General features: G+C 40.2%; 1 protein-coding gene across 5 annotated transcripts in view; it reads left to right on the forward strand.

Moving 5' to 3' along the window:
• MAN2A2 (mannosidase alpha class 2A member 2) overlaps positions 1-27,932 on the forward strand; it is a 2,415,216-nt gene that overhangs the window by 2,119,906 nt on the left and 267,378 nt on the right. For all 5 annotated transcript variants that reach the window (XM_044078268.1, XM_044078266.1, XM_044078269.1 and 2 more), the window contains one exon: positions 27,296-27,429. In XM_044078268.1, coding sequence (XP_043934203.1) covers positions 27,296-27,429 — 134 coding nt within the window. The remainder of the gene's footprint in view (positions 1-27,295; positions 27,430-27,932) is intronic.

Below are 27,932 nucleotides of genomic sequence, written 5' to 3' on the forward strand. Positions count from 1 at the left end.
TACTGAACATTACAAATTAATTTCCAAGAATGAGCTAAATATAGCTTATTCTAAGATCAATTTTATGTTAATGGACCACTTAATGCAGGGTGCTATTAACGAAAAGTTATATAACTACCTTCATGTCAACAAACCCATGACCCTGGTGATTTTTGGGATACCCAAGGTTCACAAAGGCCTGGACCCTTTAAAATTTAGACCTATAGTTTCAGGGGCAGGCAGTATCACAGAACCTTTGGGTAAATTCATTGACCAAATGGTCAAAAAGTTTGTTTCATCTTTGAAATATGTGTGTAAAGACTCCTGGGAATTTCTCAAGGGTATTGAATGAAGTTTTTATAATCCAAATTTGTTGATAGCAACTATAGACATTGTGGAATTATTTCCTAGCATTCCTCACTCTATGGGTTTGGAATGGTTTAATAAGGTTTTGGTTTCCCATTCTGGTCTCTGTTCCAACACCATTATGCTGTTAGTGGAATTTATGGAGATTGTTCTTAAAAATAACTTCATTTATTTCAAAGGAGAGTTGTTCAGACAAAAGAAAGGGGTAGCGATGGGTGCCTCTTGTGCCTCGTCATACGCGAACATTGTGTTGTATTTTTGGGAAACTAAATTTATATTTTCATCTTGTTGGGCTAAACACATGATCCATTACAAACGTTACTTGGATGATATATGTCTATTATGGGATGGAGACTTTAACGGTTTTTCAGAATTTATGGCTTACATCAATTCTTCCACACATTTTTTATCCTTTACGCATAATGTTAGTGATGACATTCTTAATTATCTTGATGTATCCCTTTTTAAAGATAATTACCATTGTGCCTTTCAATCTAAAATTTATAGGAAGGCCACTTTTTCCAACTCTTATTTACACTTCGATAGCGGCCATCCTTTTTATCAGAAGAAAGGTATAATAAAGCGACAGTTCATCCGGGCATCCAGGATGTCGAGTACAGATGAACTTTTTTTGGAAGAAGTCCACTTGTTAAAAAAACTTTTTTTGGAAAGAGGTTATCCAACTCATCTGGTTAACAATTTAGCCCAAGATGTGATTGTCAACAGAGAATTGAAACATTTCCCCTTATTAGGTATGGGTTTGCGGCTGGTTGATCTCACAGAGCAGGACGAGCAATATGACCTACATAATAACTTTATTCATACATTTACTAAAGATTCGCAGCAAGTAGAACACACTGTTAAGGTACTGGCCAGTCTTGACCCTTCAAGATGATATTAACAAAATAATGCCCAAGAAACCTAGTTTTGTAAAAAGGAGGGACATCAATTTGAAGGGTTTATTTGAAAGAAAAAACTATTATAAAAACTATGCACACTCTACCATAAAGTTAGGCACATACAAATGTGGTGCATGCAAACAGTGTTCCTTTATTATCAATGATAGCAGTTTATACATTCCATCAAGGAACTTTAAATTCAGTGCGGTCAGCTACTACAGTTGGGGGGCAAAAGGGGTTGTATATCTCGGAATTTGTATGCATTGTCTCGTTTTTTATGTTGGAAAAACTGAGAGGCCCCTAAGGAGAAGAATATATGAACATCTTTATGATGTTTCCAAAAAGAAGGACACAAATGCCTTCTACAAACATCTTACTCAATGTCCTAATATGCAGTTGAAGTTTTTAGTTTTGGAACAGGTAACGCAGGACCCCAGGGGAGGTGATTGGGAGACACGTCTTGAGTACAAGGAACTCCTGTGGCAATTAAAATTAAATGCAGCAAGACCCCCTGGTTTTAATGATAATGTTAGTATTGCAAGTGTGCTTAAACTAAGAAAAGCAAGGTTATAATTTTTATACAAAAAAATTTTTAAGTTACATTTTGATTATTGTTAACCAAGATAGTTGGATTTATATGTATATATTAATACACTTTTTAACATGTTTTTTACATATCTTCACATATTCCTCATGATGTCCTTCATTGAAACAATTTTGCAAGATTTTTTGTTTTTTTAAATGTCTTTTTAAGATTCTCTGGAATGCAACAATGATTTGGAGTAATTAAGATGTCATGTGATTAGTGTTTATTATATATAAGGGTGTTCTTTTAATGTGATTTTATCTTAATAAAGCCTGGTATGAACCAGGCAAAAGCGCTTGTTTTATTTTTGTTTTTTTTTTTCTTATGCTGTATTAAAGTCAGTTTAATCTAACTTTGCTCTTGACTTGGTCTTCACCTGTGGAGTTTTACTGCTTTACAGCTAAATAAATACCATCTGCAGTGCAAAAAAATGCACTTCCTAATTTATAAAGCAGATCCCTGCCCATTACATTTGCTAGAGCTGAAGTACTTAATCGGCATGCTTATTTTCAGTCAGCCCTAAAGAAATTGGAATAGGTTTAGATAAAGGAAAATCAGTAAGTGTGTTAGTAACACCTACTGCTGACACCTTTTCCAAAGATACTGGAATTTTATCTTGGTCATTTATTTTCAACACAGATCAAGCCGCACTAGTATCGGTCAGAAATGGAATGTCTTTTTGTCCTACTTTCAACTTAACAAAAGGTCCTTCTTGATCTATTTGCATTAACACTCGTATGCTTATCTCATCTCCCAACCCACCGAGTGTTGTCAGTACATTCCCCCCAACATTTGTTGCCACTCTGGGGGTGGTAGAGAAATGTTGGAAGGATTTTGAGTTTGCCACTGCTGCATTTGCTGCTGTTGCAGATTTGGAAATTCTCCTTTCCAGTGTCCCATTTGTCCACAGTTGTGACAAGCCCCCCCCCCTCTTGGCTTGATTTTGATTTGGTTGAGCATTCATTACTCTTCTACTATTCTGCCTACCTTGCCTACCTCTGCCCCTGCCTCTACTCCTTCTATCAAAACTCTGGATTTGTAATTGCATGCATTTATCTTTTGCATCACTTCTTTTTTTATTTACTTGGTCCATGCAGTACGCTGCAAATTTTATTAACTCATTTACTTCCTCCTTCTGCCAAGTGACCTGATTTTATATTCGGTAAAAGTCCATACACAAAAGCAGAATTAAAAGCTGCTTTAGCATTTGTCATTGGATCTGCAATACCAGGGTGTGCTGAAAAGACTTCCGTAAGTGTACTAAAATAATCAGCTGGTGTTTCTTCTTTGCTTTGCTTACATGGAGCAATTTTATCCCAGTTTGGTTTAACAGGACAGACTGTCAAAATTGCTGGAAGACCTTTTCTCTAAAGTCTTCTAATGCCCTTTTCCCTTCAGCAGTTGAATAATTTGGGTCCTCTGCTGGAGCCAAGCCAGCTTTGTCTTTTAATTTGACATATATATCAGGTGAGACTACAGTTTTTAACAACTATCTTAAATCTGCAGGAGTATGTTCATATATTTGAATAACAATGTTGAATTCTCCCTTAAACTTTTGTAGGTCTTGTCTAAATTTAGGAAAAGTTTTAACTATAGAATGTAAATCATTAAATTCTCTAAGGTCTATGAACTAATGCCATAGTACCACCTGGATGTGGTGGTACTTTGAGGGAATATAGAAAATTATCCATTTGATCTTCCTGCCTTTCAACCTGTATTGTCCTTTGGCGAGTAACATTGAACCTTTTTTACCTGAATAGTATACTTCACCATGATATGCAATGCTCCATCGCCATCTAACTGAAAGGACAAAGTATGGGGTGAACAGTGCTAGAAGGCTCAGGCTGAGATGAAGCTGATGTTGAATGAGTAGGTGCAGAAGGAGTGACACATATAGATACACTTTTCCATGGGTTAGTAGACTGACCTCTATCTTGTTGGGATGAGTGGGGAACATGTTCATTTCTTTGATGTGGGATGAAAGGAAGCTGATCATCTTCCGCCAACCCCACCCCCACACACACACACTGCAGCAGGGTCATTTGAAATGACTGGATAAAAAGGAGCAGTCGGTATGGTATTACAAGCTTTAACTGTGTTTTTAAGTTCTGTCACCTGTTGTAACAGTTTGCCATTTGTATATTTTAACCCCTTTACAGTGGATTCTTTGTGTTTAAAAGTTTCAGTATACCAATCATTATAGCTGATGTTCTTCATGTTTCACTGTTGCATTCCTGACTTGTGGGAATTCCTGCCATGAAAGCCCTCAGCCAACCCAACTACCAGAGAAAAGTCTTTCCATCTTCCAGGCTGGCGGACGCCCTGACCGATGTCAGTATGCTTGGGTATAAAGGGAACCAGCCTGCATCATGATTTCAGTCTTTTTTTTCATCAGAGCCCGAAGCAGTGTTCAAGTGCGCCATTCAGTCCGCACCAGCGACATATCATCATCGGAAAGATTGGGGAACTCCTTTCTTTTCCTTTAACTCATGCCAGATAAAGTAAATAATTGTCTCCGCTGTGGTAAGCAAATCTCACACAGAGATTTTCACTCACTTTGTGTCACTTGTTTAGGCCTAGACCACAGTGTCCTTAGTTGCTGTTTTTGTGCTTGTTTTAACACTAAGACTATTAGGAATAGGGCTGAATTTTTAGCGAGATTTCTGAGTCAAGAATCTTCTCACTCATGTCTGATGGCATCCGCTAGTTGTTTTGAAATTAAGCAACTTAGGCAAAAGAAAGAAAAAGAAAAGAAACAAAAGCTTAGGTCTTCGAATGACAACCGTTCGCAGTCTGCCTCCCCCTCTAGGCTTGTGATTGTTGAGGAAGGCAAGGCATTTTTGCAGTCCCCTTCTGTGTTGGAAATTGTGACACAGGCCTCTGTAGAGACGCATTTGAAGTCCAACATGCTGTTTGTTGGTCCCATCTACTTCTACGCAAGCCCTTGCATATGACACGTTGGTTGGGCCCAGGGCCATTCAGCAGGCCTCTGCTTCTGAAGAACATTTTTCTTCCAGTGATGCTCCATTAAGGCCTCAACCTACACTGGTGCTTTTTCACCTTCCATAGAGACAGGTGCCAGGTTGTCAGATGCACCTAGGCCTACGGCCAAAGCCACCCCAAATAGAGATACTGTGGCAGGGCCTTTGCCTAGGCCTACTGGCTCCATTTTACAGGAATCCCAACAGGATTTGATTAGATTAGCTGAGGACCTGATTTCTGTTGTTAGGTCAAGACAGGCCACAGGGGATGTCTCACCAGGAAAAAAGAAAAGGGATGCTCCTTCTGAAGCTTTCCCAGACCCTTTTCAATCAGATGAAGATTCAGACCTAGAGGAGTCTGGGTCTGAAGAAGGCACCTCCTGTGCATCCTACAATTCAGAGGAGAACCTTCCCTTTGCCTCCTCCCAGAGGATTTCCCCATTGTGGAGACTCTCCATACTATGAGACAACATTTTCAGGGGAAGGCACAGGGAGATCCCCAATCCAAAAAGAGAGTTGGGCAGTTTCTGGATCTACCTGAACACAAACCACTAGCTGTTCCCCCCATTTTAGAGGTAGTGGAAGATGTTTTCCAGGATTCCTCCTTAAATCCTGATTCCCTTCCCCTACCCTACGTAAACCAGACTGGTTTTGTAGAGTATAGGACTCCCACAAATACCTTTTTAAAAATCCCTCTGCTAACCCTGAGATAGTCACCCTGGGGCCTAAAGAGGCTAGACCCAGTTCATTCAGGAATCCTTTACCTACAAAGAGAATAGGGCCCTTGATTGGTTCCGGAAAGAGGTATATTCATCTGCCACTCTTACTCCGAGGGTCCTCAACTGTCAGTTCCATATGATCAAGTATCAGCAAACCATTTCAAATCAGCTCAAACAGAAGATCACCTCCCTAGAGGATAAAAACCTCTCCAAAGAGCTCTTATATCTCTGTCATTCCAGTTCTCAGGTAGCTAAACATTCATTACACTGGTTATTATGCCATAGAAGCTTCTTGTAGGGTAGCTGCCACTGGCTCAGTTATTAGAAGGCATGCATGGCTTAGGGAGCAATCTCTTCCTGACCATGTTAAATCAAACCTCCTGCATTCTCCCCTGGACAAAAACTTTCTCTTCAAACCTAAAGCAGAGGTAGTTCTCAAAAAGACAGAGGACAAATCAAAGTCTATGCAGACTGTGAATTACTTCCTCCAAGTGCAGCCTCCTAGGTTCAGTAGGAACTTTCCAACTAACCACTGGTTATTTCCCTCCCAGCCTAGGTGTAGACAGAGGAAACCACAGCAGGATAAAACCCATAGGCAGCAGCAACAGCTGAAAAGAAGCAGGCAATGGTCCTCTGAGGCTAGGGAGTTCTAGGTCCCAAGCCCGTGCCAGAGAGCAACTGTGACTCATCCACCCTGCCCCCCCCACCTCAAGATTAGGAGGAAGGCTAACACGCTTCAATCAAACCTGGGTCCATATCACTCCAGACAAGTGGGTTCTAGACATTATTTCAAATGGTTATAAACTCACTTTCAAAGAGCCTTTAAAATACTCTGGTTGTCCAGATGTTTATAAACTCACTTTCAAAGAGCCTTGAAAATACTTTGGCTGTCCAGATGTTCCACAAAATCAAAAATCAGAGGACCTTACCCAGATCCAGATCTTGTGCTCTCAGGGAGCTGTGGAACCAGTTCCCGAAGATCAAAAAGACAAAGTATTGTACTCCATGCTATTCCTAGTCCCCAGAAAGAAAGAAAGGCTCTTGGCATCCCATCTTGGAACTGTTCAACTTCAAATCAGTTTCTCCTGGTTCCAAAGTTCAAAATTTTGACTTTTTGCAAGCTATTACCCATGATAACCCCTCAGGCCTTCATGGTCTCACTAGACCTAAAAGATAGCTATCTGCACATTCCAGTTCAAAAGTCTCATAAAAGCTTTCTTTGCTTTAGGCCAGGCTCCAGTCATTATCAGTTTTCAGCATTTCCCTTTGGCTTTTCTACAGCTCCAATATTTTCACAAAGTGTCTAGCACCTGCAATTGCATTCTGGAGGACCAGGGGGTCCAAATATACCCTTACTTGGACAGTTACCTGATAACAGGCCATGGACCTGTCAAAACTCCAAAAGGACCTGAAGTTCACCCAAGATCTCCTGGGATTCACAATAAACCTGCAGAAATCCAACACTTCCCCAGCCAAAAGGATAATTTTCCTGGGGGCACTCCTGGACTCTTCACTTCAAAAGGCCTTCCTTCCTCCAGACAAAGTCTTCTTTTTGACAAACTACTTCTAAAAAAATCCAGCAGAAACATTCCATCTTGGCCAGAGACTTTCTCTGAGCACTGGAGTATATGGCATCATGTATCCTCACGGTTGCCCTGGCCAGGCTACACATGAGGAAGCTTCAGCGGTACCTCAAGATCATTATAGTTCCAGAGCTGTCAGTCTCTAGAGACCAAGATACAGCTGATTCCTTGTCTCAAACAAGAGTTTGCTTGGTGGGTACAGGGTTGTTCCCCAAATCAGGGCCCTCCATTCAATTTCACTCCACAGGTCCAAACCCTCACCATGTATGCTTCAGAGACAGCCTGGGGGGCTCACTTTCAACACCTCCAATCCCAAGGGAAGTGGGAAGTTCAATTCAAGGACAGACACATCAGTTGGAAAGAACTTATGGCAGTGGAAAAAGGCCTGATAGCCTTCAAAGAAAAATGGGAACCAGGATGCTGTTAGTAAAAACAGACAATACCACAGTCACGTGGTACGTAAACAGGCAGGGAAGCACACACTGTTATCCCCTGTGCTATCTAGTGACGGAAGTCTGGGAATCTGCACTCTCTGTGGAGTTGCACCTCATGGCACAATACCTTCCAGGGGCTCAAAATGCCCTAGCAGATCACCTAAGCAGAAACTTGATGGACCCCCACGAATAGCATCGGCATTGGAAAATTTTTCTCAGATGACTCAGAGATGGGTCCCACAGGTAGACCTTTTTGCCAACAAGGAAAACACTCTCCTGAAAAAATTCTGTGCCAGGATCAAACACAAATCTGCCTGGAAAACTGATGCTTTCTCCTTCCCTTGGACTCACATCTTCATTTATGCATTTCCCCCTTACCCCTTCTGCTTTGACTTTTTGTAAAGATAAGGGAAGAGGGTACAAGAACAAAACTGATAGCACCAGACCCCCCACCCCCACCCCAAGACAACACTGGTATCCTCTCCTCCTCAAGCTCATCAGTCAGTGCCCATGGCTGTTACCTGAGAGAGTAGACCTTCTCACTTAAAACAAGGGAAGGATTGTGCACCCCAGCCTTGAGGCACTCAGCCATTCAGCTTGGATAATTCTGAAGCATCCATCTGCAACATTACCCTAAGTAAGCAAGTGCAGGACATCCTTAAAGAATCTAGAAGGCCTAGCACTGGAAAATCATAGTCAACCAAATGGAAAAGATTCTCTATTTGGTGCCAGAAGCAGCACCTCGATTCCAATTCAGCACACATTACTACCATCCTAGAATACCTGGCTAGTCAAGTGGATAAAGGCCTTTCCTACCCCCCCCCCCATTAAAATTAATGTTTTTGCCATTTTGGCCCACATTCCTACTCTTTCTTTAGTCTTTTCCCATCCCCTATTAAGACTATTTCTTAGGAGAGTCATTCACATTAGACCTCTCAGGAGGAAACGTACTCCTTAGTGGGACCTCAGCTAGAAAAGCTGACTTTGCCTCCTTTTGAACCTGCAGCATCTGTTTCTCTGATGTTGCTTACTTGGAAAACCAGCCGTGGTGCTGGCTATCACCTCAGCCAGGAGGGTTTCTGAGTTGCAGGCCTTCATGGCAGTAGAACCATTTATTATCTTCCACCAATACAAGGTTTCCCTAAGAACTAATCCCCCTTTCATGCCCAAGGTAATCACTTATACATCGCTAAATCAAGCCATTCATCTGCCTACATTCTTGCCCAACTCTCAGAAAAAAAGGGAAAAGAATAATTCATTCTTTAGCTGTGGACAGGCAGCTCCGCTTTTGTCTGGACAGGACAAAAGCCTTGAGAAAATCTTACCAGCTTGTTATTCCCTTTGCTCCTGGCTCTGAGGGAAAGCCAACTTCTAAAGACTGTCTCTAAATGGGTCTCCCACTGCATCTCTACCTGTTACAGACATCATTGCAAAAAAAAAAAAATCCTAAAATGATTAGGTCACACTCCACAAGGGCCACAGCTACCTCTGCTGCCTTTCTAAAGGGGGAGTCTCTACAAAGGACATCTTGGAAGTAGCACCTGGTCATCTGTGCATACCTTCACAAAACACTACCACTTGGCAGCCTTTCCTAGGTGTAGAGCAGGATTTGACACAGCCATCCTGCAGGGCATCCTCTTCTATCCTTAATCTCATTCCCCCTCAATTCAGGTTTGGGAATCTTCCCACAAGTCAGGATTGCAACAGAGAAACATGAAGAACATACTACAGTTGCGCACACTTGCCATAAATGTAGATGTTTGAGTTTACTGTTAGTCTTCTTTCCCTCCTTCCTGCCCTCTTAGCCTACTATGTAGCTTATTAATAATTAAGTAATCCAGCCAAGGGACCCTCCCCCCCCCTTGGCTCCCCTCCTGTAAGGGTCCTCTTTCTTAGTTCCCTCCTGTCCACTTAGGGATCCTCCTGGTAAAGGACAAGAAAATACTGAAATCATGAAGCAGGCTGGCACCCTTTGTACCCGAGCATGCTGACGTCGGTCAGGGCATCCGCCAGCCTGGGAGACAGAAAGAGTTTTCTCTGGTAGTCGGGCCAGCCAAGCACTTTCACCACAGGAAATCCCACAAGTCAGGACTGCAACAGTGAATACATTCAAATATCTACACTTATGGTAAGTGTACACAACTGTACTTTCCACCGATAATTTTATTACCCTTCTGTTCTAACTTAGTTTGTAGATGTAATATTTTAGTTTTATCAAAAGTGCCATTGTCTGGAAAACATAAATCTAAGTTTTTTTTGTTAAGTTTGTGCCAATGTGTTATGTACTGACAAGAGTTTGGCCCATATGTATGCTACATGTAATGGGGTGGAGAACCAACAGATGGTTCAATAATCTTGCTTCCTGACTTACCCATAATGTAGAATGTAGTATACTGTGTTGTTAGTTAACCTCTGTCTTCTCTTTTTTTTTCCTTCAGTGCTACAGAACACACAGTCTTCCACACAGCTTCATACAAACTGTCAGACGTGCACATCCAGTATTTTCAGGGCCCCTCCCTGCTTTGCATTTATGACTGAAACCCAATTCAGTCTAAGTACTGGGCCTGTCCTGGTAATGAATGTAACATATGCTATAAGGAAAACCTCACAATTGAGAACATAAATCTAAACCTAGAATGCATTCACGACTGCAATAAATAATGTGAATACAGTCCAAAGCTGCATTGATATCACTCAAAGACAAAATGTAAAAGTTAAAAGCTGTTACTGAAATGGGCACCAAGTATTTGTTGAAAAGATTCCTGCCACAGTCTTCACTGATGTAAGGTAAAACAAATAAACGTTAGAGCCAGTCGTCATGGTACCAGCTGAGAAGGAATACTTGTTAGTAGATAATATAATGCAGCTATTCAGTTTAAAACACAGTCTGTCAGAGATTCTGTATGCAAACACATTATTTATTATAAAGTATCATGATACTGGAATAACTCAAAATAGAGAGATTCAACTGTGTGCACAGATGTAACCCTTTCATATCTTATAATTTAAAAAAAAGATTAGTTCATACAAAATTCAAAGCTTTCCCAACTTGTGATTAAAACACAAACACGTTTCCAAGGCTAAAGGAGTAAACAGATAAAAAGGTATGCATGTGGGAGGATAACGTAAAACCTTCTAATGCTTTGATCTTGACATTTTTTTTTAGCAGACTTATCTCAGAGACATTCTATACAAGTACAAGGTACCTAGCTTCCTTTCAAGGTTAAATGACTACAAGAAATATTTACCATCTGTTTGCTAAGCTCCAACAAAGTCAGTCTGTTCTTCTCAGCTAAATAGCAAAAGTACATGAAACTGCTGCAATACTTTTAAGCTAACAGTATATTAAAATAAGCATTAATAGACATAGAAATAACATATCCATTACGCTTGTAAACCTGGGTTGTGCTGAAATGTGTTCATAACATCTACCTGGTTAACAAATAAGTAGCTAACTAAGTAAATAAAATAATTCAAGTGCCCACATGAGCATCATTCTGTTTAGATATGGTGTTATGGACAGCCCATGACTAGCACAGAAATCCAAAAGCAATTCACTACTGCTGCTCAGGTCAAACATGCCATTCTTCCCAGCACTCCCTTCCAAGTGTCCCCGTCGCTTCTTATATGAATGTTGAAATCTTCCACAAGAACAAGAGACACAGCTGTCGCAAGTGTGGGGTGAGACACATGGCTGCCTTTGGGTTCCAGCAATAGTGCTGCTTGTAGGTAAAAGTATTTACGTGGCTATGATTGCTGATCTCGGATGTGGGTGATTAATGAAAAGGATATTTCATGGTGTTTTATGAGTGCAGCAAATCCCCGTATGACTTTTCTTTCCTTTTCAGAATGCAGTCACTGAGAAGCTGAGGAGTTTTTTTTCCACAACTTGATTTGAAGACTTTTTTTCCCCTTGGGGATGGGGTTCCAAAATAAGGGATTGCCTAGGGCGGTTGGCAGCCTAACTCTAAAGCTCTGAATATAGAATCCATTCTACCAGATGTACAAAAAGTTTTCAAGACCCTCAGCCTTGGAGGGAGACTACCTATGTACTAGACACTGTCAGCAGCATCAATTTAAGGAAATCATTCCATTTACACCCTTGTTAAACCTGGGCACTGCAAACTAGCTGATATTGCATATTAGCTGTCAGCATTTTTGCAGGTTTTGAAAAGAAAACTTGGTATCAGAAAGTACATTAATGACTCATTTGAAAGAGGGCTTCGGTGTCTGTAGTAAAAATCACTTAATTTTACTTAATTTTCATCACTAAATTTAAAAGCAACAAATAACATTAGGATGATGGTGACACATTGCTACAGCTTCAGTGGAAAAATTAGTAATGTTGATAAGCAATCAGCAGTTAAAATAGGGGCCATTTCTAATACTGAAAAAAGCTTCACATCTTGAAGAACCCTGCTCCAAACAAGCTACTATGTCACTATAATCATAATGAGAAATGGTGTTTGAAGAAGTAAGAATTTGTAGTTCTTATTTATTTATTTAACTTTGTCCTGTGTTCTCTCTCCAGAAGTTAAAACAGTTTTCTGCCAGTGTTTTTGTTTTCAGTTATAACCCTTGCCTGCCATAAGTGTTTGAGAGAATTTAGAAAAAAAAATCAGTATTGGTTACTTCACAGTAACTAGAAATCTGATGTTAATCTTTGTTCATTCCTTACTGATGGATTATCGGTTCCATCCATAGAACCGAGCCGGCCTCATATCATGCTAGCGTCAGCCAAAAACTCTCGAGCCAAGATCCTACCCACAGTGCTCTGCTCCCTGTTACCTGAGATCTCGTTTGCCGCATTGATGTACAGCCATGTTAAGCCACTCTCTCTCAGCTAAGAGAACAATTTTTTGAAAGTCTCTATATTGTTACTGCTTAAAAAGTTTTCAGTCACTTACTATCTCTATACTCCTACTCTATCGTAACTTTAAGACTCTTTCCCTATAGTTTTTCTTCCCTTTTATTACCCTTTTCTTGCCTTTGAGGTAATTCTTCATTACCATCGTTGGTAATCCTTCTTTTCTCTTGTCTTACCCTTCTGGGTAGCTTTCTTATCTCCTTGGTACCGTTGTTCTTCTCCATATCATTATGTCGGACAAGAAAAGTAGTGTTGGTTTCAAACAATGTACAGAATGCGGCCAGAAGTTAACGCTTTCTGATGGCCATGATTTATGTGTCAATTGCTTGAATGTTTCCCATCTTTCATTGGCTCTTCCATGTGGGATTTGTAGAAAGTTTTTGACCAGGACTCTCAGTGAAAGGAAGAACAAGTTAATCCTGAAAGGCCTCCTTAAAACTCCTTTCTGTGAGGCTATCTCTGGGTCGGAGGGATCACCCCCTAGTGCTAAACCCCTTAAGAGGTGTTCTTCTTCTTCTTCCTCACCGAGGTCACTCACTTCATCTCCCTTTGGAGATTGCAAGGAGTCAACTCACAAAAAGGTAAATATTTTGAGCCCAGCGCTGCCATCTGTGGCCCTTTCAGCCCGCAGCCTTGGCACTGCCGCAGTTGATTCTTGCTCCAGCTAAGTCCTCTTTATCACCACCGGCACCGGAGTTCCTGGTGCAGATACGGCTGCAACAGTTTAGTCACAGCCTTTATTGGCACCATCTCTGCGGTACAGTCTCCTTCAGCACCATTGGTTTAACGATACTGTCCTGTAAGGTGCAGACACCTTTGGCACTGACTTGCTCTTCGGTGCAGTCTTTTTCAGCACTGTCATTACCAGTGCAGACACCTTCCTCGATGGCACCGTACTCATCGGTGCAGACATTTGCCACACTGCCCTTTATGGTGCAGACACCTTCGACGCGCAGATGACCTCGACACCATTCTCCTCGGTGCAGGCACCCTCAGTTCCGGGCACTACACCACGCGAACTAGCAAGGACTAAGTATTCTCCTTCCTTGGATCCATTTGTTGGAAACCAGTATAGCCCCTTTCTAGAAAGGCCAGAATCGCCTTCAGGTTTCTCTATGAGGTCAACCAGGAGCCTCTCAAAACAAGATGCGTTGCAGCTTTTTGACCAGTTGCTTGTGGCCAGGGGTCTCTCTCAACCATCTAAAGCTACGTTCCCTCTTCCAGGTGACTGTATTTCTCCACAGACTCCAATGTACACTCCTCCTTCGACTTCCATGGAAGCATCGAAGCCCCTTCCTCCGACAGCAGCTTCCCTTCTGCCGACCCCAATAGTGAACCTCACTTTGGAGCCGGAGTCGTCCTTGTGGCCCTCGGTGCACTGGGCATTAAGCTGTTCTCAGGCTAGTGGCTGTACCATGGGGGAAGGCATTCTTGGTTCCACGCCAATTATTTCTATGGCAACCTCCGGGAATCCTCCTTCCCTCCTGCTCCACAGCCCTCTTGAGACTCCTGGTCTGGGGGTCGGCTCGTCGGAGCGGGGTGTGATCCCGGTTCCAAGGTGATCATGCTCTGTTCCAGGCTCCCATCCCTCCTCAGGCAGTCCGGCCTTCCAAGCCATGGAGAGGGCGCCTGCCTCCGCTGGGAAACCCTGCATGTTGGAGTCCTCCCCTCCCTCTATGCCACAACTGTCGCAAGCCACAACCACTGGGCACAAGGGCCTCAGGTTTCTCCCCCTCAGGAGACCTCCTCTTTGCAGCCTTCCCCAGAGGTCCCCACTGAGATAGTCCCGCTCAAGGTTTCGTGCAAGAGGAAGCACATGGACTCCACTGAGGAGTCTTTGACCAAAGATACGGACTTTGATGACGGGGAATGGTCCCCACGGTCACCCTCTGATGAGGTGTCCTTTGGTGACATCCTCGAGATCCTAAGACAGAGGGGTGACTGGAAGTCCTGCAACCCTTCCTCAGAGGAATCCGTATTCCTGCAGGCCTTTCGTGCCCTGCCCCCTACCTCTTGGGTTACCCCACCAGCCGATGAGCTTGTCCAGCTCATTGTCCAGCGTGCATGGAAGGTTCCTGACACTCTGGAAGCTATACCATTTAGGCCTGACAAGATTTTATCTCCCCCAGCTGACCATCCCCATTGGTCAAAAGGTCTTCCAGTAGATGCCATGGTGGTGGCAGCTGCAACCAAAAAAGACTTGGCAGAAGAGAAGCCAGACTGTCTATCCACCCAACAAGGAGTCCTGGGCAATAGACAGACTCTGGAAGTGGGTGTTTGCTTCATCGACCTTCGCCATAAGGTCCTTGAACTACTTGGTACACTTTACAAGGCTCCAGAGGGGCCTTATCAACCAACTCTCTGAAACCTTGGCAGGAGCTGTTTCTGATGAGGTCCGTAAAATGTAGCTTCTCAGATAGCGAACCTAGACTCCATATCCAATTCTTCCATGTGCCTTGTTTCACATGCAACGGAAGGAGGGGCTAGAGCGGCAGGCGCAGGTATACTCACGAGACGACATGCCTGGATGCACCTTTGCGGACTCCTTAAAGGCTTCCTTTATGAGCGCCCCCATCGAGGGTGCTTCATTGTTTGGCCCTAAGGTTAAAGATACGCTGGCAAGTTGCGAACAAGATGGCAAGACCCTATCTATCATTGGTGTCTGACACTGCACTCCTCAACAATTCTACTCCAGAAATCAGAGGAGTGGGAAGATGTGGCACAGAAAATCACAGGGCTCTTTCCATGATGCATGTGCTGAATTCTCCCCCTAGAGGCAGAGGGGGAAACTCCAATGGAAGATGCCCCTTTCGGCCCAGGGGAGGTCCACGAAACAGGGGTTCTAAAGATTCTTTCTCTGGGCAACCCTACTAGTGCTCCTGAAGTGTTGCCCAACTGCTCACCTCTGGAAGTGGTTGGGGGTTGTTTTTCCTGGTACCCTACTGCCTGGAGAAACATAACCACTGATTGTTTGGTACAACGGATAATATCCAGAGGCTATCGCATCCCATTCCATCTCTGTCCCACCTCATCCAGAGACTTACCCGATGTCTCTCCCAGTCAAAGGGAAGCAGCAGCACACAAAATCTAAAAGCTGCTACAAAAAAGAGTCATCCAAACGGTCCCCCCAGACCAGATAGGATCCGGTATTTACTCAAGGTTCTTTTTAGTGCCAAAAAAGACAGGGGACTAGAGACTGATTCTGGATCTCAGCACACTGAACAAATTTGTAAAAATAGAGAAATTCCGGATGGTCACGGTTCAGTCTATCCTTCCTCTTCTGGAAGAAGACGATTGGATGCGCTCTGTAAATTTTCAGGATGCGTATTACCATATAAAAATGGACATGCACTCAAGAAGATACCTCTGCTTCCACATAGGAGCCAGTCACTACCAATTTCGAACACTGCTCTTCGGCCTCTCTACAGCCCCCAGAGTGTTCACGAAAAGCATGGCAGTGGTCATTGCTCACCTGTGACTTCAAGGATTCCAGGCATTTCCATACCTAGATGACTGTCTCCTTACCGCCCCCACCAAGTGTCTACTGGTAGAACCCCTGGACTACACTCTTCTCACAGCACAACTCCTGCAAATCACTATAGACTGGGAGAAGTCCAACACGACCCCAACACAATCTTTAGAATTCATCGGGTTCTGTTGGACACAAGGAATTGCACAGCATCTCTTCCGGATCACAGACTTCAAAGAATAAGACAACAGGTTCAGCTTCTACTCTGTCACCACAAATCATCAGCTCGGTCCATACTCCAACTCTTGCGGTCAATGGCAGTCTCGATCACCATTGTTCCTCTGGCCAGATTCCACATGAGACTTCTCCAGCGGTTACTTCTCACTTAGTGGTACCCTCTACAACATCCTTTGTCCTTTCAGATAAGAGTAACTCAAAGATGCAAGCAAGATTTGCTCTGGTGGACATCTCAAAATCCCCAACAATGGCCTCGCCCCTTCAGTCCCCATCAGCTGAAAGCCATGGTGACCACAGACTCCTCCCTGAAGGGGTGGGGAGACTATGTCAGGGAATCTCGGTCCGAGGCACCTGGTCAGAGACAGAGGCCCTTTTGCATATCAATGTCCTTGGAACTGAGGGTGGTGCTATTAGCTTTGCAAGCATTCCACTCCATCCTTCTGTAGGGGACTATTGTGAGCCAGTCAGACAACATGTCAGTGGTCTGGTACATCAACAAACAACGGGACACCAGATCTTATCCATTATGCCAAGAGGCCTTGAGAATATGGCAATGGGCAATAGCTTCCAACCGCTTTCTAATTGCAATGCATATTCCCGGGAGCTCCAACGTGATTGCGGACTAATTGAGCAGGTGCATTCTACAACCTCACGAGTGGTCCCTCAACCCTGTGATAGCGGCAAGAATTTTCAACCGCTGGGGCCAGCCTTGCTTGGACCCATTCGCCTCCCCAACCAACTACAAGTGCCGCAACTACTTTTCCCTGATCCCGCCTTGGGAACAGTCACTGAGAGATGCTCTAGTCCATGCTTGGCCCTCTGGTCTGCTTTATGCTTATCCTCCTCTTTCCCTCATCTGTCAGTTTCTTAAGAAAGCACAGCAGTTGAAGAGCAAAGTGATCCTCATTGCTCCATATTGGCCTCGATAAGTTTGGTTTTCCTTCCTCTGGCCTCACCTGCTAGATTGACCATGGATCCCCAATCCATCCCCAATGTTGATCTCCCATCTGCAGGGTCTGACTCACCCCAGTTTAACAAGCCTACAGAGCTGACAGCTTGGTTTCTCCACTTCTTCTGAGTACCAGGCAGGATAACCTGTCTTCCCCGGTGCACAGTATTCTTATCGCATCTCATAAATCATCCACCAGGCTAATCTATCTCAGCAAATGGAAAAAGTTCTCATTATGGGCAGCAAATAAACAATTGTACCCCTTGTCAGCCCCAGTTTTGGTGGTTTTAGATTACTTATCGCATCTTTTTCAATCTGGGGTGTCAGCCTCTACTATTCGTGTTCATTTAGCTGCCATTTCTAATTTCTACATTGGCTTTCAGGATTCTTCACTCATGTCACATAGACTCTGTAAGACTTTCTTGAAGGGTGTTTTTCACCTAAAACCTCCCTTTAGAGGACCAGTACAACCTTGGGATTTGTCCTTGGTTCTACAAGCCATAACAGCACCCCCCTTTGAACCTGCGTTTTCATGTGATTTAAAGTACCTCTCTTGGAAAATTTTGTTTCTGGTTGCAATCACATCGGCCAGACATTTGTCAGAACTTCAAGCCTTAAGCATCAAACATCCCTACCTTATTTTCCATAAGGGTAGAGTATCACTGAGAACTAATTCTTCCTTTTTATCGAAAGTGGTGCCAGAGCAGTCTACCCACCAGTCTATTGACCTCCGGTATTTTTTTGTAATCATTCTAACAAGGGAGAGTATTGCCTGCATTCCCTGGAAGCTCACAGGCAAATACGATTTTATCTGGACAGAAGAAAATCTACCCAGAAATCAGACCAACTATTTCTGGCCTTTTCTGAACCAAGGCTAAGTCATCCAGTCTCAGAAGTTACATTGGCGCCATGGTTGAGAAACTGCATTACCTTTGTCTACAACAAGAACATCACCAACTTGCCTCACAGAGTGAAAGCCCATTCTACAAGGTCTATGGCAACTTCAGCAGCTTTCCATGCTAGGGCTTCCCTCAATGATATTTGTTCAGTTGCAACTTGGCCATACCCCATACTTTTAGACTTCATTACAAATTGGATTTGGCCTCCAGAGGTAGAGCTTCTTTTGGTTCCATAGTGCTCAGAAAAAATAAAGGCAGACTAGTCACATCTCTTTACAGAAAAGAGTGTTGGAAAAATACGCTACTAGTACACGATAGTATGCACCCCAGATTCATTTTTTCCAATATTATAAAAGGGCAGTTTACAAGGATAAACAGGATCTGCCAGGATAAAATTGAACGCAATATTGAATTTCACAAATTAGAATCCCTACTTTTGGATAGAGGCTACAATCAATATGATATAGCATGTATAAAAGAAAAATTCATGAATGATGATTGCTATAAACCAAGGGTCATATTTCAACACAAGGATGGTAATAGGCATCTAGAACATCAAGCACATAAGCAAATAAGATGCATCATCAGTTACACTAGTGATAATAAATACATTACCGATATTATCAGCAAAAACTGGTCAATATTAATTACCAATGAGGAAATAAAGAGACTAATAGGAAGTAGAGCATCCTTTACATATAAAAATATGCAGAATTTAAAAAGAATTCTATGTAATGAAAAGTTTAATAGTGCAAGTAATAATATAGCCACTATGGGCACTGTCCCTTGTGGAGGATGCACTTCATGTAAATGGATATCCACTAACAAGAAGTTTCTACATCCTGAATTACTACTAGATATTGATATTAGTTGTCCAGCTAGTTGTGATGACACCAATGTAATCTACTTAGCGACCTGTGAGTTATGCCCGGCTTTTTATGTGGGCATGACAACAAGAAGACTTAGGGACATGATACAAGAGCATTTATATGCTATAAAAAAGAAGGATCATAAAAATGCTCTATCCAAACATATCTCTGAATGTCCGAATCATACCTTTGTTTTCAGGGTATTACAAAAAAGAATGCCTAACATAAGAAGAGGTGATAATTTCAATGACCTAGAGAACCTAGAGCTAGATTGGATATTCAGGATTAGAGCACAAAAGCATCCTGGCCTTAATAGTTACATTAGCATTAGATCACATCTGAAGAAAAGGAAATATCATTGATTTGTCCAGTCCATGCACATCCCACTGTATAATCAAGAGCTCTGTGTACTATAAATGTGAGCAGACATATGTATAAATGAATATCATAGTGTGTTTTTAATTAACATCATATACTCTATATGGTATCTTTTGAGATGTCCATATATGCCTTATTATTTAGACATTTAAACTAGATACATTTTATACAAAATTATGAATATTTGTTGAAGTGTCCTACATATTCATTTGTCTTTTCTATCTATTATCCTGCAGGTCTCGCTATGAGAAATAAGGTTTATGTTTTTAGAAATGAATTTTCACAATAAGTGGTAAATGAATTTTATTCATTTTTTGATTTCATGATTTGTGTATATTTATATTTAGTTTTCACTATGCCACTTTATATCCAATATATAGGGAATGAGTATTTAGTATATGATGCAGTATTTCAATATATATTTTCCATATATTTTTTAATACATTTCCTATATAGTATATGTTCTATTCCGACTGCCATAGTTATTAGTTCCTTATATTCATTCATTATTCCGAGCATTTTTTTTACAATATTTATAGATTTTTTACAATATTTACAGTTGTTATATACTATTTATTGCATATATACATACATTATATTTATTTGATATTTATATTCACATTTATATCATAGTTAGTTTTTAACTGATTATTTAGTATTTATTAAATAAACAACAATAATGACATTGAATATATATTATATGTAATGCATACACATCTTAATAGATACATATATATTTTAAAATTAGTTTTATAGTAGTTTTAATTCCTTATATAGTATACAATATACCAGGTCGTTCCGAGACATCCCTCGTCTGCCATATACTTAGTTTTTATTGCTGATACGGTAAATATCCTGAATACAGTTGGGCAGACTATATAATTAATATAAGGAGAAATTATATATACAAAGAATAGCATTCTACTTCATTTTATTCTTTTTATCTTTATCTTTTTTCAAGAAGATGAATTCATACATCGATTCACATACAGCATCAGTATTGAGAGATGTTAGTGAGAAACACTATTTTATATAACGAAATGAATATAAAAGTTATTGTCTATATGTTTGTTTTTATTTTTTCACTGATTAAACATCACAGAATGTAGTCTACACTATATAGCTTTAAATAATTTGATGATTTAAGAATCTAATGGTATAATTAATTAATTGATTAATTGATTAAACACTGTTGCCGTTGGATATATAAAGGTATGGTTTACCACAATGCTTTGAATTTGTCTGAAGAAGCGTGCATTGGCAGCACGCAAAAGCGCTTACTCTTTTGGATTTTATATGAAATAAAGCTTCAACATTGTTCGTGGTGGTGGTCTACCTTCTTCATTTAATTGTCGCTGGTTTTTTGTGGTCGACCAACTTTGAGGGAAAGGTGTGCTTTTTGGTTTGGAACTGTTTTTGCTGCTTGGCTGTTCACCGACTCCCTACACGATGGATAACTCAGCTGTCGAACTTGATTATCATCCGGAAAGAATAATGTCTAATTCCAAATGGATTCATCTTATGGAGCAGAGATCCAATCTGTTGCTAAATATGGATCTGTCCGTGCAATCAAGTATAGCGGAATCAGGTACTGTTAACCTACTCAATGATCTTAATCCATTATATAAGAACTGGAAAATGATCTATATAAACAATTTAGATTGATGTGGCAACGCCGTCACTTAGAGGCATGCCTTCATCATAAAGTAGTACCCAGGGGAATGAGGGTACTTTGCATGCCCTCTTACGGCAGTAGCCACCCCGTGCTTTTAAAGAACTGGCAAAAAATGAACATTGAGCTTGGTTATAAATATATACAATTAATTATTGACTATTTTCAACCGATTGAAAACGAATTAGCAACAAAAACTGATTCATTATTTAAAGACATAAGCAAGAGATTTAAAGGGGAAATATTTGCAAACAAAATTGACAGTCTTATTAATCAAGTTAGTGCTTATGGAGAACGTTTACAAGTGCTCAAACTACGTAAATTACAGAGAGATGTACAAGATTTCGCAAATGGCCAGGTCTTTGTATGGCCAAGATATAACCAAAGAGAAGGACAACAACGAACCGAAGGGGTTGAAGGAAGAGCAAGACGATTGATTAGTGAGAACGAAGATCAAGCACCTTTAACAGGCTCAGCCATGTCTTGTGACGCAAATACGGCAGATGCAATGAATAGTTGCCGAACTGCTACAGATGACAGCACACCACCACCCAATCAGCTAGCACTGACAACTCAACATGGGCCGGGAGCGAGACCGAAACTACAGCAAACAAACCTGGACTCTTTTTTACCACTTCCTGTACGTCAACGAAGAGAGTCCAGAGGAAGATCGACAAGCCATGGAAGGCGGAAAAGACTAACATCAGGAGAACCGACGAGCAAGAGGGGGCGAGGAAAGGAATGAACGACCTGGTTTTTAATTTATCTGACACAGTATTGACGGAAACGGACTACAAACTGTTAAATAAGGGATTGAGCTTCATACCAGCTCAAGTTAGTAATGTTTCTACTTTACTAACAGAATTGCGTTATTTTACTCGCAATATAGCCTTGGCGCTATTTTTTAAACAAACTACTCAGAATAGTAACAGTTTGAATGAGAGAGTGAATGGCTTTGAATGCTATAAAAGAAAAAGCACCTTCTCACCTGCTTTACACCCGTGCATAGAATGCTTTATCAAAGCATGTGAAAACGATCTATATAAATACTATGCAAGTCATGAAAAAGGTGCAAAGGCACTCTTTCATAATATTTCCAAGGAAGAAAGGCTAGCAATGAATACTCTATCTAAGGATAGAACTGTGACGATTAGACCTGCAGACAAGGGAGGGGGGATTGTTATACTTAATAAAGTAGACTACATAGAATATATGGTTACTCTTTTAAATGATGATCTCACATATAAGGAGATAGATAAGAAGACAATAGATAAATTAATATACGAGGTACACCATGATATCTATGACATGATGGTCACTAGACAAATTAGTCATGAGTTTTATTTGTTTTTGCTAATTGAACACCCACTGATACCTTACATCAAGGGGTTACCTAAGATGCACAAGGGTATAACACCACCACCCCTACGTCCCATAGTAGTAGGACATCAGTGGGTCACGGAAAATATTTCGATATTTATTGAAAAGAAGTTAAAACCTATAGTGAATAGCATCACCACAATTTTAAAAGATTCATATCAATTGATTCAGCAGCTTAACAATATACAGAAACAGATCTCTAATAAACACTTACTAGTTACACTAGATGTGCAGAGTCTTTTTACGGCGATACCCAACATATATGGTTTAGAGGCCATAAGATATATACTGAATAAATGTGGGACTTATAACAATAGTGAACAGATTTTATTAAATGCATTACTAGAGATAGTGCTTACCAAGAATGCTATGATGTTCAATAATTCTTATTATCTACAACAGTGGGGGGTGGCTATGGGCACCCCCTGCGCTAACTCATATGCTAATTTGGTCGTATATAAATGGGAGACCACATGTCTTTTCTCACACATGGCCTATCATAAAGTATTGGCGTATTTTAGGTTTGTAGATGACATATTATTAATTTGGGATGGAACCCCTGAGGAACTCAAAGCTTTTGTGAAAGATTTAGAGAAATCCACAGATTTCCTCAGATTCTCAATGGAATATTCTTATTCCAATGTTAATTTTTTAGACCTTAATATCAGAAAAGAGAATAAAGGCAGACTAGTCACATCTCTTTACAGAAAAGAGTGTTGGAAAAATACGCTACTAGTACACGATAGTATGCACCCCAGATTCATTTTTTCCAATATTATAAAAGGGCAGTTTACAAGGATAAACAGGATCTGCCAGGATAAAATTGAACGCAATATTGAATTTCACAAATTAGAATCCCTACTTTTGGATAGAGGCTACAATCAATATGATATAGCATGTATAAAAGAAAAATTCATGAATGATGATTGCTATAAACCAAGGGTCATATTTCAACACAAGGATGGTAATAGGCATCTAGAACATCAAGAGCATAAGCAAATAAGATGCATCATCAGTTACACTAGTGATAATAAATACATTACCGATATTATCAGCAAAAACTGGTCAATATTAATTACCGATGAGGAAATAAAGAGACTAATAGGAAGTAGAGCATCCTTTACATATAAAAATATGCAGAATTTAAAAAGAATTCTATGTAATGAAAAGTTTAATAGTGCAAGTAATAATATAGCCACTATGGGCACTGACCCTTGTGGAGGATGCACTTCATGTAAATGGATATCCACTAACAAGAAGTTTCTACATCCTGAATTACTACTAGATATTGATATTAGTTGTCCAGCTAGTTGCGATGACACCAATGTAATCTACTTAGCAACCTGTGAGTTATGCCCGGCTTTTTATGTGGGCATGACAACAAGAAGACTTAGGGACAGGATACAAGAGCATTTATATGCTATAAAAAAGAAGGATCATAAAAATGCTCTATCCAAACATATCTCTGAATGTCCGAATCATACCTTTGTTTTCAGGGTATTACAAAAAAGAATGCCTAACATAAGAAGAGGTGATAATTTCAATGACCTAGAGAACCTAGAGCTAGATTGGATATTCAGGATTAGAGCACAAAAGCATCCTGGCCTTAATAGTTACATTAGCATTAGATCACATCTGAAGAAAAGGAAATATCATTGATTTGTCCAGTCCATGCACATCCCACTGTATAATCAAGAGCTCTGTGTACTATAAATGTGAGCAGACATATGTATAAATGAATATCATAATGTGTTTTTAATTAACATCATATACTCTATATGGCATCTTTTGAGATGTCCATATATGCCTTATTATTTAGACATTTAAACTAGATACATTTTATACAAAATTATGAATATTTGTTGAAGTGTCCTACATATTCATTTGTCTTTTCTATCTATTATTCTGCAGGTCTCGCTATGAGAAATAAGGTTTATGTTTTTAGAAATGAATTTTCACAATAAGTGGTAAATGAATTTTATTCATTTTTTGATTCCATGATTTGTGTATATTTATATTTAGTTTTCACTATGCCACTTTATATCCAATATATAGGGAATGAGTATTTAGTATAATATGATGCAGTATTTCAATATATATTTTCCATATATTTTTTAATACATTTCCTATATAGTATATGTTCTATTCCGACTGCCATAGTTATTAGTTCCTTATATTCATTCATTATTCCGAGCATTTTTTTACAATATTTATAGATTTTTTACAATATTTATAGTTGTTATATACTATTTATTGCATATATACATACATTATATTTATTTGATATTTATATTCACATTTATATCATAGTTAGTTTTTAACTGATTATTTAGTATTTATTAAATAAACAACAATAATGACATTGAATATATATTATATGTAATGCATACACATCTTAATAGATACATATATATTTTAAAATTAGTTTTATAGTAGTTTTAATTCCTTATATAGTATACAATATACCAGGTCGTTCCGAGACATCCCTCGTCTGCCATATACTTAGTTTTTATTGCTGATACGGTAAATATCCTGAATACAGTTGGGCAGACTATATAATTAATATAAGGAGAAATTATATATACAAAGAATAGCATTCTACTTCATTTTATTCTTTTTATCTTTATCTTTTTTCAAGAAGATGAATTCATACATCGATTTCACATACAGCATCAGTATTGAGAGATGTTAGTGAGAAACACTATTTTATATAACGAAATGAATATAAAAGTTATTGTCTATATGTTTGTTTTTTATTTTTTTTCACTGATTAAACATCACAGAATGTAGTCTACACTATATAGCTTTAAATAATTTGATGATTTAAGAATCTAATGGTATAATTAATTAATTGATTAATTGATTAAACACTGTTGCCGTTGGATATATAAAGGTATGGTTTACCACAATGCTTTGAATTTGTCTGAAGAAGCGTGCATTGGCAGCACGCGAAAGCGCTTACTCTTTTGGATTTTATATGAAATAAAGCTTCAACATTGTTCGTGGTGGTGGTCTACCTTCTTCATTTAATAGTCACTGAGAGATGCTCTAGTCCATGCTTGGCCCTCTGGTCTGCTTTATGCTTATCCTCCTCTTTCCCTCATCTGTCAGTTTCTTAAGAAAGCACAGCAGTTGAAGAGCAAAGTGATCCTCATTGCTCCATATTGGCCTCGATAAGTTTGGTTTTCCTTCCTCTGGCCTCACCTGCTAGATTGACCATGGATCCCCAATCCATCCCCAATGTTGATCTCCCATCTGCAGGGTCTGACTCACCCCAGTTTAACAAGCCTACAGAGCTGACAGCTTGGTTTCTCCACTTCTTCTGAGTACCAGGCAGGATAACCTGTCTTCCCCGGTGCGCAGTATTCTTATCGCATCTCATAAATCATCCACCAGGCTAATCTATCTCAGCAAATGGAAAAAGTTCTCATTATGGGCAGCAAATAAACAATTGTACCCCTTGTCAGCCCCAGTTTTGGTGGTTTTAGATTACTTATCGCATCGTTTTCAATCTGGGGTGTCAGCCTCTACTATTCGTGTTCATTTAGCTGCCATTTCTAATTTCTACATTGGCTTTCAGGATTCTTCACTCATGTCACATAGACTCTGTAAGACTTTCTTGAAGGGTGTTTTTCACCTAAAACCTCCCTTTAGAGGACCAGTACAACCTTGGGATTTGTCCTTGGTTCTACAAGCCATAACAGCACCCCCCTTTGAACCTGCGTTTTCATGTGATTTAAAGTACCTCTCTTGGAAAATTTTGTTTCTGGTTGCAATCACATCGGCCAGACATTTGTCAGAACTTCAAGCCTTAAGCATCAAACATCCCTACCTTATTTTCCATAAGGGTAGAGTATCACTGAGAACTAATTCTTCCTTTTTATCGAAAGTGGTGCCAGAGCAGTCTACCCACCAGTCTATTGACCTCCCGGTATTTTTTTGTAATCATTCTAACAAGGGAGAGTATTGCCTGCATTCCCTGGAAGCTCACAGGCAAATACGATTTTATCTGGACAGAAGAAAATCTACCCAGAAATCAGACCAACTATTTCTGGCCTTTTCTGAACCAAGGCTAAGTCATCCAGTCTCAGAAGTTACATTGGCGCCATGGTTGAGAAACTGCATTACCTTTGTCTACAACAAGAACATCACCAACTTGCCTCACAGAGTGAAAGCCCATTCTACAAGGTCTATGGCAACTTCAGCAGCTTTCCATGCTAGGGCTTCCCTCAATGATATTTGTTCAGTTGCAACTTGGCCATACCCCATACTTTTAGACTTCATTACAAATTGGATTTGGCCTCCAGAGGTAGAGCTTCTTTTGGTTCCATAGTGCTCAGAAATGTCCTTCCATGAGGGCCACCCAGGAATACAGGTAGCTCGGGACTGTGTCCCATCATTAAGGAATGAAAAAAGATTAACAACATCAGATAAAGAAGTTATATCTTACCATAACATTCCATTTGTGTTGTTGATCTTTGTTCATTCATTACTCCCCACCCTCCGTCCCCTCTGGAGGTTCCTGGTGGATCTCATATACTCCTTTTTTTCCATTATTATAGGGTTGTTATGACCAGAGGTAGCCTCTACGTTTGTCTATCAACTTGCAAACTCCATCTGAGGTAACAGGGAGCAGAGCATTGCGGATAGGATCTTGGCTCGAGAGTTTTTGGCTGACGCGAGCTTGGTATGAGGCCAGCTCAGTTCCGAGGACAGAACCGATAGCCCATCAGTAATGAATGAACGAAGATTAACAACACAGATGGAACGTTATGGTAAGACATAACTTCTTTTTATTGTACCACGGATCCAAATTTTAAGGTCTGATACATATGAGTAGCATTTAGACACAGAGGACTCTGTTGTTGTCTAAATTCCTCTGAAATGCCCCTTAATTTACGAAAGCTCCACTGTCCAATGCAGTTGCTTGTATCAGGTAATTTAATTTAGGTATCATGACAGGTTAACAAGAAGTGTAAAAAAAAAAGTTTTTTTTAACTCCGTATTCTTGTTTTGTTTTCCCTTCAGGTCAGTTGGAGGTGATCCTTGACAGGAGGTTAATGCAAGATGATAATCGTGGTCTGGGGCAGGGTCTGAAGGACAACAAGCGTACCTGCAACCAGTTTCGACTCCTGTTGGAGAAGAGGTCCACTGCAAATAAAGTAAGTCTGAAGGACAAGTGTACCTGCAACCAGTTTTGACTCCTGTTGGAGAAGAGGGCCACTGCAAATAAAGTACAGTTTTTTTACACCATTAAAAATTTGCATTTGCATTCAGCCAAACCTTATATAAAAGAACATGCAGGAGATATTTTGACTTTATAAAGGGAAATATTCAGAGTAATATGAAGGATACAAATTAAAGTGTATTTGGTGATATCAAAGAACAGTGAATGGTATATGTTTTAGATATTGAAGCATGTAATGCATTTTAATAGTTTAATTCCCAGATAGTTGTATTCTCCTTGTGGAAGAGTACCTTGGTCCAAAGGCTTGTAGTCTTTGATTTCACAGGTTTTTGGTAAGTTGCTTGGTATGACAATATCTTACTTTTTCTGACATAGACTGAAAAATAATTGCATCCTCTTCCTTCCAGGACAATCTTGTGTTAGAGTAGATTGCTTTGTAGATTGGGGTGGGGTTTTCTGAATTCATTTTGTTTAATT

The sequence above is a fragment of the Protopterus annectens genome, chromosome 7.part0 (genome assembly GCF_019279795.1).
Source record: "Protopterus annectens isolate FY-2018-M chromosome 7.part0, PAN1.0, whole genome shotgun sequence".
Taxonomy (NCBI): Eukaryota; Metazoa; Chordata; order Ceratodontiformes; family Protopteridae; genus Protopterus; species Protopterus annectens.